Source organism: Delphinapterus leucas, chromosome 7, assembly GCF_059928025.1.
Source record: "Delphinapterus leucas isolate spDelLeu-1000000601 "Yukka" chromosome 7, BTC_Dleu_Yukka2, whole genome shotgun sequence".
NCBI lineage: Eukaryota > Metazoa > Chordata > Mammalia > Artiodactyla > Monodontidae > Delphinapterus > Delphinapterus leucas.
In genome coordinates, this window is record NC_143135.1 from 12,001,318 (window position 1) to 12,017,172 (window position 15,855).

Sequence of the window (15,855 nt, forward strand, 5' to 3'; positions counted from 1 at the left end):
CCCAGGCCCCAGCAATCCCTCCTTCAGAGCTCTTGCCTGGCTGGCCCCCTAGGCCCCCTCATTAGTCTCCTCAAAGCCAGCCTGACACAGGCCCCCATGAGACCCCAGACTTGGGGGGCACTATCCCCCTACCCCAACCCCACATCTTTATCCAAAGTCCACTGGCTTCAGGCCTTAGATGTTCACTCTGTCCCGTTTCTGCCTCCTCGTCCCACTATCCTTCTGACTTGTCTGGACAGGGCCACAGAATCTCAGCATCCTTGAGCCCTGGCACCCAGGTACCGTCTCTTTCCATCCCCAGATCCCAAGTTAGATTTTTTTAACCCTAAATTTAAACCATCAAATGTCTCCCCAGTTGCTTCTGTTGGATGAGACTCAACCAAGTCCTTCTTAGCCAGGGCTCTTCCCTTTCCCCAGCCTCTCCTCCACACACTGGAAAGATGAAGCTTCTGATCATACCTCAAGCCAGCAAGACACCCCAGCTTGGGATTCTTGTCCCTCTTATCACCCTAGCCCCTTGATTTCTCCTCTAACCTGCTTGGAGAACTGCTTCTCTGACCTGATTCCTCCCCGATGACTTCTACCTCACAGGAGCCAAGGGAAAGAGACCATCTGTCTACAAGGTTGCTGTGTACAGCTGTGCAGGCTGTACACTGCACAAGGGCAATCAGGTGAGGGGGCAAGTGTGAGCCTTATGCTCTGTTTGCTGTGGTATGGGGCTGGGTTCCCCTGAGGAAGAGGTGCCTTTCTCAGATTTACCCAAAGTCATGTTTGGGCTGGCTGTGACCACGGCTGTCCATGTTACTCCTCGTTGCAGGGGAAAGAGGGAACTGCTCTCCCTTCCTGAAGGAACAGAGCCTCAGAGAGAACGGTTAGCCAGGCTGGAGGCCTTCCCCAGGCTTAGCTCCTCAGGCATAGACAACTCAGGGTCGTCTGTAGCTGCTTCTCCTGGACAAATGAGGAGGTGAGGTGCCATTAGCACCCACTCCTGGCTATCAGATTTCACCTGTCCTGCCTGGGACTCCAGGGTCACAACCCTGTTCCTGAGGCTTCAGCTTCTTGTCATGGGAAAACAGCAAGAAGCACTTGGATAGCATGAAATGGTTCCCCTTTTTGTAACCCTCCTGGCCCTGAAAGCCTGATGGTTCTAAGCCCTCCTCCCACTTTTGAGGACCTGAGCCAACAAATCTTACAGAAGATAAAATAATAGAATTTTTTAATAAATTTTTTTTTTTCCCAAACAACTTCTGTTGATCTTCACCACACAGGGGCCATGGTGGAGAGGAAAGCTCTCTCCAGGCACCCTAAAAAGTGTCCAAGGTAGACAGGAGAAAAGTATTTCTCCAGTGTCGGGAGGTTGAGGGGTGCTAGGATAAGCAGGGGCCTAGGGTTGGCCTGGCCCCGACTGAAGCATCCCTCCAAAGGGCTCCTGGGCAGGGCTCCCTTCCCGGGAGCTTCCAAAGGCTCTGCTGGTGGAAGATGCTCTGCAGACAAAGCCCCTCCCGAGTCCACTGTGGGCACTGGGAGAAGTGGTCAGCGGCTGCCTGGGGTGCCCACCCCAGCCTTGGGATGGGAACGGGTTAACGGCCAGAGTTGGGGAGAACAGGGCTGAGCCACCAGATGTGTCCTCCTGGGGCTGCCATAAGCCAGCAGCCTGGGAGGCAGGGAGAGGTGGCCTGGTCCCAGGGGAAGAGAGGAGCTGGGAGCGGAAAGAAGGCAGCAAGGCCGCAGGGCCAGAGGGCGGGGACTGGGCCGGAGCCGCAGATGGGGATGGGGATGAGGGAAGAGGGGGAGCGAGACACACCGGCCTCTTCAGTCTCAGCACCGCAGTCAGAGGTGGTGGGGGACCAGGAGCAAGACGCAAAGCAGAGGGGTGGGGAGCCCGGCCGAGAGCGCGGGGCCGCGGGAGTCCGGGGTCGCCTGGCAGGCAGCGCCGGGGCACGTCTGCTCGCCCCGCTGGTCCTCGCCGCCGTAGCTCTCCCAGTAGTCGTCCTCGGTGGGGGCGTCCCCGCCCTGGCGCCCCCGCGGGTCTTCGGCTGGCAGGTCTCGGTAGAGGGTGGAGGGGTCGGCGGGGGGCGCCCCGGCCTCGGCCACCCCGTACAGGTGGTTGGACGAGCTGTTGCCGCGGGCGCGGCTGCCGGGCCGCGTGGGCACGGCGGGCGGGCAGGCCTGGAAGTCGGCCTCGCGGAGGGAGCGCAGGTCGCGGCCCTGGCGCTCCGGGGGCGTGGCGCACGTCACGTCGGAGCTGGACACGCGCGCGCGCTGGAACCAGGCCCAGAGCGGCCGCGCGCGGCAGTCGCACGCCCAGGGGTTGGCGTTGAGCCGCAGGAACTCCAGCGCCGGCAGGTCAGCGAGCGCCTCGCCCGGCAGCGAGGCCAGGCTGTTGTTGAACAGGTAGAGGATGGTGAGGCGGCTGAGGCCGCGGAAGGCCGCGCGGTGCACGCCCTGCAGCCGGTTCCCGTGCAGCAGCAGCCGGTCCAGACTGCCCAGGCCGCGGAACACGTGCTCCGTGAGCAGCCGCAGGCGGTTCCCGTGGAGGAAGAGGTGGCTCAGGTTGGCCAGGTCCGCGAACAGGTCATCCTGGCGGGGGGCGGGGGGGAGGGCGGAGGGGAGAGAAGAAGAGTGGTGAGTGGTTCTGAGACAGGCACCGAAGAAATCTGGGAAAGAAGGGGAGCATTGTGGTAGAACAGAAGGGGTTTGACCTTCTGATTCATAGAGTCCTGGGTTCTAATCCTGCCTCCTCTAACCTATTTAGAGGTTAATGTGAGAAACGCAATATAGTTCTTAAAATTTTGGGGGTGCATCAGAATCCCCTGCAGATCCCTGAGCCCTGCCCGCAGGGTTTCTGATTCAGCAGGTCTTGGAGCGGGGGTAGGGGTGGGCGCGGGGGCGGGGGGGGGATTCTGCACGTCTTTACAAGTTCCCAGGTGGTACTGATGCTGCTGGTGGGAGGACCACACTTGGAGAATGAGAACCTCTGATTTGGCTAAGTATGCAGACTTTCAGACTCCCTGACTTTCAAATCCTGGCCTTATTAACTGACACTTGAGCGAGTCACTCAGTATCCTTATGACTCAGTTTCTTCACCTGTAACATGTGGAGATGAAATGAAACAACATGTGTTAATACATGTGGTGGGCATTCTGTGAGTTAGCCATTATTGTGAACTTGGCCAAGCCAGCAATCTGTTTCCTCGTCATTAAAATGGAGGTGAGTGTACCTCCCCCTGGGTTTGTTTTGAGGATTAAAGAAGACAATCCCCATACCTATCAGATGGGTGAAGTGTCGGGCACAGGGCCTGGCACATTGGGGTTCGGTCCAGTGATGAAGCCCACAGGCTCAGGAGTCAGCAGAGCCCCGGCTCAAATCCAGCTTGCCCTCTTCCCAGCTGCGTTACTTTGGGCAAGTTATTTAGCCTTATTGAGCCTCAGCTTCCTCAGTGTGTGTAACTCAGAGAACAACTCTTTCAGCAGGCTGAGGGAGGGTTAGATGAGATCCTGTAAGGATGCCGTACCCGGTGGGCACACAGACCACCATCAATAAATGGTGGTTATTATGACAATAGTGTCTTAGTTAGAATTAGGTCCCATCCATTTTCCTCTAATAGAAGAGCTTCCTGGGACCCCAAAGTTCTGCTACTGGGCTGGGACATTAAGGGGACCATATCAGCTCCACCCGCACAGAGGCAGCAGGGGAGGGGAAGGAAGACTGCTGCCCCATGCCCTGCATCACTGTCCCCTTAGAGGGGCTGTCCCACCTGCCCAAGGCTGGGGAGTCTCTGAATCAGACCATATTAGTGCTGGAAGGGCCTTGAACTGTGGTTCGGGGGAGTGGAGGAGTGGGTATGCTCCACGGAGGGGAGAGAGCAGGGGGCTGGCGCTGCACTTTAAGGTATTGGCGGTGGCCAGCCAGGGTTGGGAGTTAGCGCTTTCGGGCGCACCAGCCCAGCCTACGTTTCCGCAGAGAGACGAAGGCCTTGCCACGGAGGGGACCAGAGCCCCTCTTGTGGAGGACATCACTGTGGTCAGCAGACCCAGGGGGGTCTGGTTCTGGGGGACAGGGGCATCCTCTGTGCTCAAGCCAGCTCACCCTGGATTCCTGTTTCCTGGCGGTGCCCCTCCCACCCTTCCCTGTCTGGGGAGATGATCCCCCCACCTCACCCAGGAGCCTGGTCTCAGGCTCTCAGGTGGGGGGAGGGCATTGACTCCCAGCCCACACTCACAGCCTCCGCCTTCCTGTGCTCCTGCATTTTCTCGCCCCCTCCCATCTGGCTTCCGCCCTCTCTGCTACAGGAACTGAGCCTGCCAAGAACCCTCCTCTTGGCCACATTGAGATCCGTCCCCCTCAACCTTCTCGGCTGCCTGTGACACCAGCTTTCTCCACCTCCTGCTGCCACGGCCCCATGCCCAGCTCAGGTCTCCAGCGGAGGGCTCCCCGCACGTCCGTGGCCTCAGCCCGGCCCAGCGTGGCCTGGTGTCCTTGTCCTTTTCTTCTTGGCCCCCCCAGGGAGTGGGCTGAATCCCTTCCACTCAAACACCTAATTAGGGTTTCTCTTTTTAATGGAGTGTCAGCAAGAGTAGGACACACCCAGAGGTACCTGGTCAAAGGATACATGTGGGGTGGGGTGGGGTATAGAGGGAGCAGAGGCAATTGGCACTTTGGGGACTTCTGGAAGTCAGGAAGGGAAGACCGAAAGTTCAGAGATGCTAGGGAATTCAGGCACCTTTGACCTACAGCCCCAGTTTTGGGGTTACAGGATTCCTTGATTCCAATCTCCTTCTCCTTCCCCTGGCAAAAGTCCTGCCCCTCCTGCTCTGAGCCTCAGCCTGGGGGTCCATTCCCCCAACCCCCATCCACGCCGTGGCCAGATCCTGTTGTCACTTCCTAGGCTGCAGGTCTCAGATCGGGTCCTTCCTCTAAAATGGTTCTCTGTGCATTAATAAACTCTTGACCTTCACAGCCTTCCCCCTCCCCCACCACACTCCCTATCACGCCCTCCCTCTGGGCAGAGAGTGTCTGTTAAAGTCATCCTCTTCCATTTTGAAAACCACATTTCCCTCACCTCCCCCTGGCCGGTTCACAGCTCTCGGAAGCCATTTGGAACCTCAACGCAGCATCCCTGCCCCCTTCCCTGGACAGCATCCTGTTCTTAACCTTGCCTTCCTCCAGCCTCCCATCCAGTCTCTGGCACTGGTCAAATGAGCTGCTGGGCTTTGTGACCTTGAGCAGCTCCGGGCACCTCTCTGAGCCTCCGTTTTTTTTTCATCTGTGAAACAAGGGACTTGAGATCGTTGATCATTACGATCCATCCCCATCTGATATTAATGAGCAAGTGAGTCCTGGAATGTACCTCATTCATTCAGGAAAGCTGTACTGAGTGCCTGCTCCACGCCAGGCACCCCACTCACAGCGCTCAGCGATCTACGCTGGGTTATCATCGCCATCGTTTGCGTCAGCAGCTGGCTAACCGAGCTCTTGCCACGTGCCAGGCTCCGTGCTGCACAGATCCCATGTAGTAACCGAATCATCACAGCCCCATGAAGCAGATAATCTTTTTTTTTTTTTGGCTGCGCATGTGGATCTTAGTTCCCTGACCAGGGATCGAACCCATGCCCCCTGCATTGGGAGCGCGGAGTCTTAACCACTGGACCGCCAGGGAAGCCCCGTGAAGCGGATAGTATTATTCTCCCCCTTTCAGAGGTTAGGAGAGGGAGGCTCAGAGAAGGCAAGTGACTGGCCTAGAGTTCAAGAGCCAGTATGTAGTGGAAGGCAGACGTGAACTCCGGAGACAGAGCTCTGAACGGTTGCACTTTGGAGTCAGACAGACCTGGGCTAATTCTAGGCTGTGCCCTTTACGAGCTGGGTGACCTTGGGTGGGCGCCTTAACTTCTCCGAGCCTCAGTGTCCTCAGCCATTGAATGGGGGAAATGATGCTTACTCTGGACTGGAAACACTAAACCCCTTTCAAGCAGCATCTCCTTTAATCCTCACAACGAACCCCTGAGTTACAGGTCATTTTTTTCCATTTCACAGATGGGTCTGCTGAGACTCAGAGGGGTTAAGTAACTTGCCCAAAGCCACAGAGCAAATCAGATCTGCCTGAATGTAAAGACTGCGCTTTTACGCCGTGCAGGCTGCTCTAACAATTAGAAGAGAGGTGCCTCCATCTTCTGGTTCCACTCCAGTAGGAAATATGCTCCAGAAGAGCAGGGACACAGTTTTTGTTCACTTCTGAATCCCTGGCACCCAGAACACTGCCTGGCATATAGTAGATGCTCAGTAAGAATCTGTGATGAACGCACCTGGCACAGTGCCTGGCCTACAGCGCACAGTCTGTGAGAACCTCCACTCTACCCCATTCCCATTTCTACCTTCCTTATCCTGAAAAGCTGTGGTCCTCCTGCCTCCTCCAGATCTCTCCTCTCGGGGCAGGCCCGGTGGCATCCTGGGTCACACCTGCGCTCTGCAGATCTCAGCCTGGCCCGCGTGCTTCCGCACCTGCCTGTGACATCTCCCAGCCTGGTTTCTCCAGGCAGTTCACAGGCAGAGGCTGTCTCTTTCTTTCTCTTCTATATAGGACCAGCTGTGAAGATGTTTCCTTCCCATGATGCCTCCTACCATTCATGCCAGGGGTGTGCAGAACCAACACTTCCCATTTCAGAAGACCCCAGTGTCCACTCGAGGTCAGTGTCCACTGACCTTGCCCAGGTCTTTCCTGACCCCAGGCCCTGGCTGCCATTTGTGATGGAGGGTCAGGTAATGACGACAAAATTTATTCAGCACTTAACTATGTGATTTATATACAAACTCATTGACTCTTTTTTTTTTTTTTTTTTTTGAACTCACTTACTCTTTACAGCCATTCTTTATGGAAGGTATTATTTTTATTATTCCCATCTTAAAGATAAGAAAACTGAGGTTCAGAGGGGGCAGCAACTTGTCTAACGTTAAATAAGTCAGAAAATAGCAGAGCAGGGATTCAAACTCAGGCCTGCTGACCCCAGATTCCTAACCTGAACAACTAATACATGTTGATAAGGAGGTCAGGATCTCGGTAGTAGTGCTTGTTGCACTACTGGTAATAATTAACAATAATAATGACAGCGCCCATATATTGATGTGGCCCTCTGCTAAACTTTAATCCTTACAAAGCTTCTTAGGTAAGTATTATTGTTAATTACTATCATGATTGCCATTTTACAGATGAGGAAATGGCAATGGAAAGAGTAATTTTTAATGAGTAATTTGTCCAGAGCCGTATAGGAGCCAGGATTTGAACTTAGGTCTGGCAGACTCCAAAGCAGGTGCTTTCAGGGACTTCCCTGGTGGTGTAGAGGTTCAGATTCCGCGCTCCATTGCAGCGGGCGTGGGTTTGATCCCCGGTCGGGGAACTAAGACCCCACATGCTGCGCAGTGGAGCCAAAAGCAAACCAAAACAAAGCATATGTGCGTTCAAAAATGAGCCTGCTCTGCTGTCCTTCTGAGTACCATTCCCCCTGCACCTGGTCAGCCCCCAGTGGAGAGTTCTGAATGATAAAAACGGCCTGAAGTGTCATCAGACTACTCTTCCTGGTTGTGTGGCCTCAGAAACTTCATTTTCTGTCCCCACTGCCCCTAACCATCCCTACTGCCAGCCTGTTGTGAGGTTTGACGTGACGCTGAGAACACGTTAAGCCCCCAGGCACACGGACGATGATTTAAGAGACTTTGGGGCCCTTGGTCTCAGCTTCCTCATCTGTAAGGGAGTATAAACAATCTCCCAACAGGGCTGTAGAAATGAGGTGACTGAGCACACTTCGGAAACCGTGAGGTGCAAAGTTAGGAAGAAGAAACAGGAGGGAGTGTTCTGGGACCCACCCATGGTCTCAGCATAATCCTTGAAGTTGACCCATATCTTCAGGATAGGGTCCAAGATGGGCCATTTCACTGACACCAGTGTTAAATGAGGCTTGTTTCTCTTTTGAAAATAGTATCGTAACAAGCATTTATAGCGTGCCCACCGTATGCCAAGTGCTGTTCCAAGTGCTTTCCAAATTATTCATGCACTTGACACTTATAAAATCCCTAGAAGGTGGGTGCTATGGCTACCTCCATTTTACAGATGGAAAAACTGAGGCTCAGGGAGGTTAAAAAATGCCACACACTTGTAAATGGCAGAGTTGATACCTGTAAAGTCCTTAGCACAGCGCCTGACGGACAGTGTGCCTGCTAAGTGCTAGTGGGCTATTATTATCGTTACTTATGCAATAATAATAACACACAACATATTTTCCCAACATACTGTACACGATACGTCTTGTCTCTCCCCGCCACTAGAATGCTCTCTGCGAAGGCAGGAGTTTCGTCTGGTTTGTTCGCTGCCCTTTGCTCAGCACCAGGCACATTCTGGGTGCTCAATGAATGTTAAATTATTATTGCTATTGTTGTTGTTATAATTATCAGCATCAAATCCACCAGTTAGGCCTCAGCCTGGGACGGGGAGGAGGAAGTGCCTTCCAGGTTGGTGTGGGGAGAGGGGAGAGTTTGGATATCCAGAGGTTGTGTAGCCAAGGGAGAATTTTCTCCCAGAGTGGCTTGGAGGGTGTGTTATTGCTTCCTGGGGAAATAGAATGGGAGGATTTGACTGTCAAACAGTCAGCATAACGACGATAATAACCAATATTTAGATCAATAATAACAATAGCAATTACTGTTATTCCTTCCGTTTTCAGAGCATCCGTTTTCCAGCTGCTTAACAGCTCTTTACCCCTTCTTCCCTTCACCCGTTGCACGGAGACAACAGATTTGGGGGGTAGGTTTGGGGAACGGAATCTAGAAAGGGTAGGGTTTCCCCTTGTCCCGCGACCCAGTGAGGTGGAGAGAGGTGGGACCTTCTATGGGATACCGGTTGCAGTGGCTCCGCCCTCTTGCTTACCTCCCCGTGTTGCGGGAGGGCATGGGGGTGGGTGAGAAGAGCAGCCACGAAGCCCTTTGGGCTGGGCTGCCTGGGGAAAGGCAGAGTCCCCGGAAGGCAAACAAGGGGGAAAGGAGAGATCACAGAAAGAGACACACACATACACCCAGACAGACATGGGGGTGTGTGTGTGGAGTGGGCGTGTGAAGGGAGACAGACAGAAGAGGCAGAGGGAGACAGATGGGGGAGGCAAGTTAGTGAGCGAGACAGATAGGGACAGAAAGGGAGAGACAGACAGACAGAGGCAGTCAGATGGGGGGTGGGGTATTAGTGACAGAGAAAGATGCAGGAGACAAAATAAAGAAAAGCCCCTGGAGAAAGTGGGAGGGACAGAAACCTAGGAAAGGCACAGAGAAATAGAGAGAGGTGCTGAGACAGAGGCGGGAAGGGTGAGCAGGGACAGAGGGGCCGAGAGGCCCTAGGGAGAGAGGGAAGCAGAAGAGGACTATGTGTGCCTGTGTGTGTGTGTGTGTGTGTGTGTGTGTGTGTGCGTGTGCGTGCGCGCGCGAGCGCGCGCGCGCCGGGCTAGGGCCGGCTCACCTGTAGGTGGAGCAGGCTGTTTTCCTGGAGGTAGAGGTACTGCAGGCTGACCAGGCCGCGGAAGATGTTGCCCGGCAGGCTGCTGAGCTGACAGCGGTACAGATGTAGCGACTGCAGCCGCTCCAGGCCCTGGAAGGTGTCGGGCTCCAGAGAGCGCAGGTGCCGGTTGTCGCCGAGGTCCAGCTCCTCGAGGGCCTGCAGGTGGCGGAAGGTGCCCGGATAGATGGCGGAGAGGTTGTTGGAGAAGAGCCACAGAGTGAGCAGGTTAGGCCCGAAGGTGCCGGGCCGCAGCGTGCGGATGAGGTTGTTCTGCAGGAATAGGCGCTGCGTGCTGGGCGGCAGGGACAGCGGCACCGACGAGAAGTTGTTGGCCTGGCAGCTCACGGTGGGCGGGGACGAGTAGCAGGTACAGAGCATGGGGCAGCTGGGGGCAGCTGGGGGCAGGGCCAGGAGCATCAGCAGGAGGCAGGCCGGGGCGGGACCTGCGGGGAGGGCGCGGGGGAGATCTCTCTGGGCGGGCTGCGAGCGTGGGAGTGCCAGCCAGGGGCCGGGCCCACCCACCCCTAAGGCGACCCTTGCTGAGAGCCTTTCATTTCTAGCTTGGGTGGGGGGTTCTGGGTGCAACCTCAGAGTCGCGAGAGGCCGTGGCCACTTCCGCTTTTGGAGGCTCCTGGTATATTAAAGAATAAGGAAATGCCAAGAGGACATTGTAGGAAGCACTGTGATAGGTTGAAAGTTGTTTGATGAGTGAGCGTCTACTTTCATTCCTGTTTTCACTATGGTAGGTTTGACCATGACTTTGGTCTTGAGACTTGGGCTGGACAGTGCTTTGTTGGAGGCAGTCCTGTACAACGATGTCCTATATAGGGGTGTTTAGCAGCATCCCTGTCCTCTATCCATTAGATGTGTAACACCCCTCCCCCTGCCGTTATGATAACCTATGATAACCGAAATGTCTCCAGACGTCGCCAAGTATCACCTGGGGAGCAAAATTGACTCCATTTGAGAACAGGTGGCACTAAATTGAGACCCTCTGTGAATCTAAGGCCCATGTAAAATCGCCCTGTGGCTGCCTCCGGGGTCTGGTCTTGCTGGCCCACTGGTGAGCACAGCCCTCCTCCCTCATCTCTCCACACTGGAAGGGATCTTAGGAACCACGGGACAGGGGGTCTCCAGCCACCTGCAGCAGAAGCATCAGAGGGTCCTGGAAAGAATGCTGCTTCCTGGGCCCTGCCTGTGCAGAATCCGCATCCCTGGGGGAACAGCCCAGGAATCTGCATTTTACACCCCAGGCTCTTCTCATTCAAAGTCACTTAAAAATTCTTTTTCAGGACTTCCTTGGCGGTCCAGTGGTTAAGACTCTGCGCTTCCGCTGAAGGGGGCACTGGTTTGATCCCTGAGGAACTATGATCCCACTTGGTGCGGCCAAAACATAACAATAATTTTTTTTCAAAGTAACTTTTGAAGGTGGGCCGTGATCCAGCCTTCTTGTGATATAGATGGAGAGGCAGGCCCAGGGAGGCCCAAGGGCCTGGGGGCTAAAGAGCCGTGTCTAGGCCTCCGTATCCCTGAGCTATAGCAGGGGCTCTGGGGCCCCTCATCCATCCCTGTCCCCTGGCCTTCTGACCCTCAGGGTAGCTGATGCAGGTTCTGGGCTGGAACTAGCTTGACCTCTGCCCTTTATCATGACTTCCGGATGAGTCTCGGGATTTTCATCTGGCGGGTTTTGCACTCCAAAAGCCCGGCGGTCATTCTCTGGGCACACATGGAATGAGCACCTTCTGCTCCAAACAGTGTGCTACGGCCTGCGAAGGCAGTGGAAGACCTTTGCCCTTGGACCCGAGGACCTGAGATCCTGGGTCCTCAGGGCAGACCCTGAGGGCTCCGTGACTTTCACTGACGCCCGGTGTCAGAGGTTGCTGTGTGTGAATGCGCGTGGGAGACGGGTGCCCTCTACATGAAGTGCTGCTGAGCCCGGGGTGGGCACATGGCACCGACAGGCCCCGCGTGTGGCGCGGACATCACGGAAGCTGGGCTGTGCCTCCTCCCGCGGGGGAGCGCAAAGGCGCAGGGTGGGGACCCCGGCGCCACGCCACCCGGCCCACGGCGAGCGTCCCGGCCCCTCCCCGCGCCGCTGCGCGCAAGCGTGTGCCGGTGGTCCTCCGCGTGTGTGTGAGTGCCGGGCCCCGTGCGTGTGTAGGCTGGGTGTGATGTAATACTCGGTGACACAGCGGCTGCTGTTCCCTTCGTTCACACCACCTCCGCGTTTCTCGGCCCTTCTCACCCCTCCCCCGTGCGGCGTTTCACGATTACTTTCTCCTCCCGAGTTTTTCCACATTGGGTGGAAGAGCATGTCTCTCACCCCTCAACCCAACCAGGCAGGGGCGGGGTGCGAGAGCCCTGTAGGGAGCCCTGGGTGGGTTTCAGGAGGGCTGAGGTTTGAGGCTTAGAACAGGAGATCTTGGAGGTGGAAAATCCTCCGGGTTCATCTGGTTCAAGCTCTGGTTCTACTGAGGTGATGGCTGGGGCTCAGAGAGGGAAAGTTACTTGCCCAAGGTCACACAGCAACGTGATTGGCAGGGCAAGGACTAGAAAGGAGTCTCCTGATGACTGGCCAGAGCACTTCCCTTCCTGGTGGAGTCACCCTCTGAGCTCGCTTCCCCAAGGACTTGACACCAGAGAAAGCCAAATCCCTCTCTGATCCCTTAATCCCACCCCTTATCCTCAAGCTCACAGGGTGTTCATTCAGAAGGCTGCCAGCCCTCCAAGGATTATGGAGCTCTTTCCTCAGCCTCTAGGGCCAACTGTTAACCCAGGAGAGACAGAGGGAAGGACACGTGATCCCAGAGGGCTCCGGAGTCAGGAGGCGGTCCCCTGGCACCAGGGTCTCTTCCAGCCTGGAGGCCGAGCTCAGCAGGGGCTGGCAGGGGCCCCACTCATTCCTCTAGCCCACAATTCCCTGGCCCCCTGCTTGCCCTCTTTAGGGGGCTTCTCTCTTATTTCCCCACATCCCCTCCCTCTTGCCCCCATATCTCCCCCCGTCATGGCCCACCTCCCCAAGGCCGAGATGGCGCTCCCTGCGGGCTCCTTGAGGGGGGACCCTGAGCGGGGGCCCCTCTGTGACAGCTGCTGCGTAACAGTGACTCTGTTGCCATTTCTGGTCCTCGCTGCTGCCGTGCAAAGCAGCTGTAACCCAAGGAGCCTCATCCATAATTCAGGCTGCGGCTCTCACTGGAAGCAAGCGAGGAGGAGGGGCAGGTGGGGCTCCGGATTGCTCTGCCCCCAGGCCTGGCTGGAGTGCTCCTGGGCAGAGGCAGCAGGGCCTGGTGAGCTGAGCCTTTCTCTCCCTCCTCCGCCCTCAGCCCCTGCCCAGCCTGTGCCCTTTTCCTTCCCACCACCATTGCCTCCCCACCCCCTGCTTCTCCTGGCTCTTCACCATCGCTCCTTCCCCCCAGGCCCGGGTCTTCCCTCTCTCCCTGAGGACCACGGTTCCACTCCCTGCCCCCATTTTGTGAATCCCTGGCAAAGACGGGGTCAAGATGCACAGAGTGTCAGAGCAGGAAGGTGGGGGACACCTCATCGGCCATCAAGAGCAAACCCCTTATTTCACAGGCCACACCACAGAACTGAAGAGGGGAAGAGTTCATTTCGGAGGGCGCAGCCCAGGCCCTGACCAAATCTCTGTCAATCCACCTTGGGTTATCTTTCTCGAAGGCTTCATTTTATGCCCCCACTACTATCTGGGCCGATTCTAACAGCCTCCCCACCCTCTCTGCTCATTCCATCCATCCTCTTTTTTTTTTTTCTCAAGTCAGCGGGTGATGGCTAGAGTTGCAGGGGAGCATAGAGCAAGGATGGGCAGAAACCATCTGTTATTAAACACCTACTGTGTGCCAGCCACTGTATTTGTACATGTCTTTATGCATAGAATACAACATAACATAGCCCCAGTGAGATCAATCTTATGGCTCCCAATTTGCAGAAGGGAGGGAGGCTCACAAACATGAAATGAGTTGCCTCAGGTCATGCAGCTAGTACAAGGTGGAACCCAGATTGGACAAGTGCACGTCAAAAGGAACTCTCTGACCTTTCTTTGGGAGACCCCACGTCATCCACAGACACCACCCCCGAGTGTGAGAGTTACTGCGCTCGGGGTGGGGTAAAGGGAGGACAGAAATTGCACCCAGGTGCACAGGGCTGGGCCAGCAATGACACCGGCTCTGTTTGGCTATTCAGGGTCAAGGCAAGGTAAAGGACCCAGGTTCTCTCCAACTTTCCCCTCCTGGGCTCCAGGCTGTGGTTGTTCTAGGGGACGGCCCACCTGGGAGTCAGGAAGAGATGACCAGTGTCCAGAAGATGTGGCCAGAACTGACCAGGGGAGGGAACGGAGAGAGACCAGAACATGGTATTGATCCCAGAAGACTAAGGTGCCCAGAGCCAAAAAGTATCCACTCACTGAGGGCCCACTGTCAAGGACTCTGGGCTATCATCCTGGAGCACCAAGGCTCACAAAGTTCTCAGCCCGGGAGCCACCATTAAGTCCAGAGATCCCTGTGAAAGAAGAAACTTGGGAAGGAAGCAGATGGACCCAGTGTAGAGGCAGGAAACAGGGTGCCAACCCTCAGGGCAGAGTGGCCCCAGGAAAAGTGCTCCCTGGAAAAAGAGTCAAGGCCTCTGGTTTTGAAGGAGGGGCACAGGGTCCCAGACAAGAAGCAACAGCTCCACACCCAAAAGGGCTGGGCCTGCCGGGAAGATGCTGAGGTGGCAGGGGCTTGAGGAGGTGGGAGCCGCGGAACAGAACGGAGGTGGTGATGATACCAGTGACGCAGGGGCCTGGGGAGGCACTGACGCGGGTGATGGAGGTTTAGAGCTGCTGCAAACAGCTTCTCACTCTGCCAGAATGTAACACCCCAAAATAAGCAGCCACCGTGGCGGCGGCGGCAGGATCCCACGACGGGGCCCAGAGATATAAATGGCAGCATGGAGCCAGCCAGGGCGCCCACCCTCGGAGGCTGCCACCCCGCTTGAATGTCTTCCCCCTCTCCCCCCTCACAGCCACCCACAAGGCCCTGAGCTCAGAGCCCAGGGTCTGGCCCACTGGCCACTCCCTGAAAGAAGGGAAGTGACAGGCAGGCGCTTTGGAAATGGAGGGCTTCCCACGTGGAAGTGGTTACCAGAAGTCTCTTTGTCTCATGCCTAGGCCGCCCCCCCCAGTCTCTCTCTCTCTCTCTCTCCCTCTCCCCTTTCTCTTCCTTCCTCCTTTCCTCCCTTTCCAGCCCCCATCCCCATCCTGCTCAACCCCAGGCCCTCTCCTATCTCTGGTTTCCCATCCCCAACCGTAGAGCTCATCCCAGTCGTCTTTCCCTGTTCCTGACACCCCATCTCTGTCCACCATCCCCATCCTCCTCTGGTTTCTGGCTTTCTGATCTCACTCCCCGTTCCTTCCCCATCCCTAGGGTCCCAGCCCTCATTCTCTTTCCTATTTCTCCCACCGCCAGGTTCTGGGTCCCTGGCCCTGGTCTTCTCCCCACCCCTCCCCTAATCTGGTCTCCTCTCTCTTTCCCTCTTCCTGTGTCCTCGCCAGGGTCTCACTTCCCTCCAAGCTTTTCCCGTCTAACCTTTATTCCTCCTCCTCCCCCGCCTTCCTATCGCCCTCCCCTGACCGCTCTCTCCATCTTCCGCTCTCTTCCTTCTTACCCCTTCCCCACCCCACCCCCAATCTCTGGCCCACACCCTTGTCTGTCCGTCACTCAGTTCGTGAAACTATCCCTTTTCTAGCGCCCTCCATCCGTCCTACCGCGGAGGGCCATTTGGATCTCCCTCTGCTCCCCCATCCTCCCGGACAGCCCCCTACCCTCATCCCTCGTCCTCCCTGGTGACTGGAAAGTGCTGAGGCACGGGGCACGAGAAGTTGCTGAGTCGGCGCTTCCCCAGCCGGCCCGAGTCCTCGGCGTCCCCCAGAGCAGGTGGAGCCGGGACAGCAGAACCTGAGCCTCCCTCCCCACCCCCCGGGGCCGGTCCGCCTGCCCCCTGCGTCCCCCCTCGGTCACGAGTTCCCCGCACAGCCCAGCAGGCTCCGAGTCGGGTGCGCGGCTCCTGCCGGCAGCTCTGGGGGCGGGGGCGGGGCCCGGGGCTAAGCGTTTTTCCTCCCAGGCTACCCCCACCCCCACTACTGCCCCACCCTCGCGCCCTGGCGGAGGGGCGCCCCGCTCGCCTCGGCAGGATGCTCTCTGCCTTCCCGCAGGCTGGGGTCCCTACCTTGCAGCAGGCTCCTGAGCCCGGGCAGCATCTTGTCTCGACGCTCGGGGGAGGGGGCGGCGGGGCGGGGAGGGCGCTCCCACTCGCTCCCTGAGCCGGCCAGA

The 15,855-nt window shown here is 56.7% G+C and overlaps 1 protein-coding gene across 1 annotated transcript; it reads right to left on the reverse strand.

The window, feature by feature from the left end:
• Positions 1 to 1,182: 1,182 nt before the first annotated feature.
• Positions 1,183 to 15,483, reverse strand: RTN4RL2 (reticulon 4 receptor like 2). Its single transcript, XM_089914808.1, has 2 exons — positions 9,494 to 15,483; positions 1,183 to 2,580 (listed from the first exon to the last, which is right to left on the reverse strand). The coding sequence occupies exons 1-2, from the start codon at positions 9,947 to 9,949 to the stop codon at positions 1,831 to 1,833; spliced, it is 1,206 nt and encodes a 401-aa protein (XP_089770934.1). The 5' UTR covers positions 9,950 to 15,483; the 3' UTR covers positions 1,183 to 1,830.
• Between the last annotated feature and the right edge of the window lie 372 nt (positions 15,484 to 15,855).

What these genes read in the sequence shown, in the direction of transcription:
- RTN4RL2 (XM_089914808.1), bottom strand. Translation starts at nt 9,949, where the DNA reads ATGCTCCTGGCCCTGCCCCCAGCTGCCCCCAGCTGCCCCATGCTCTGT. An exon ending in ACAGCCTGCTCCACCTACAG is followed by an intron (nt 2,581 to 9,493) that starts GTGAGCCGGCCC and finishes GCCCCCCGCCAG; the next exon opens with GATGACCTGTTCGCGGACCT.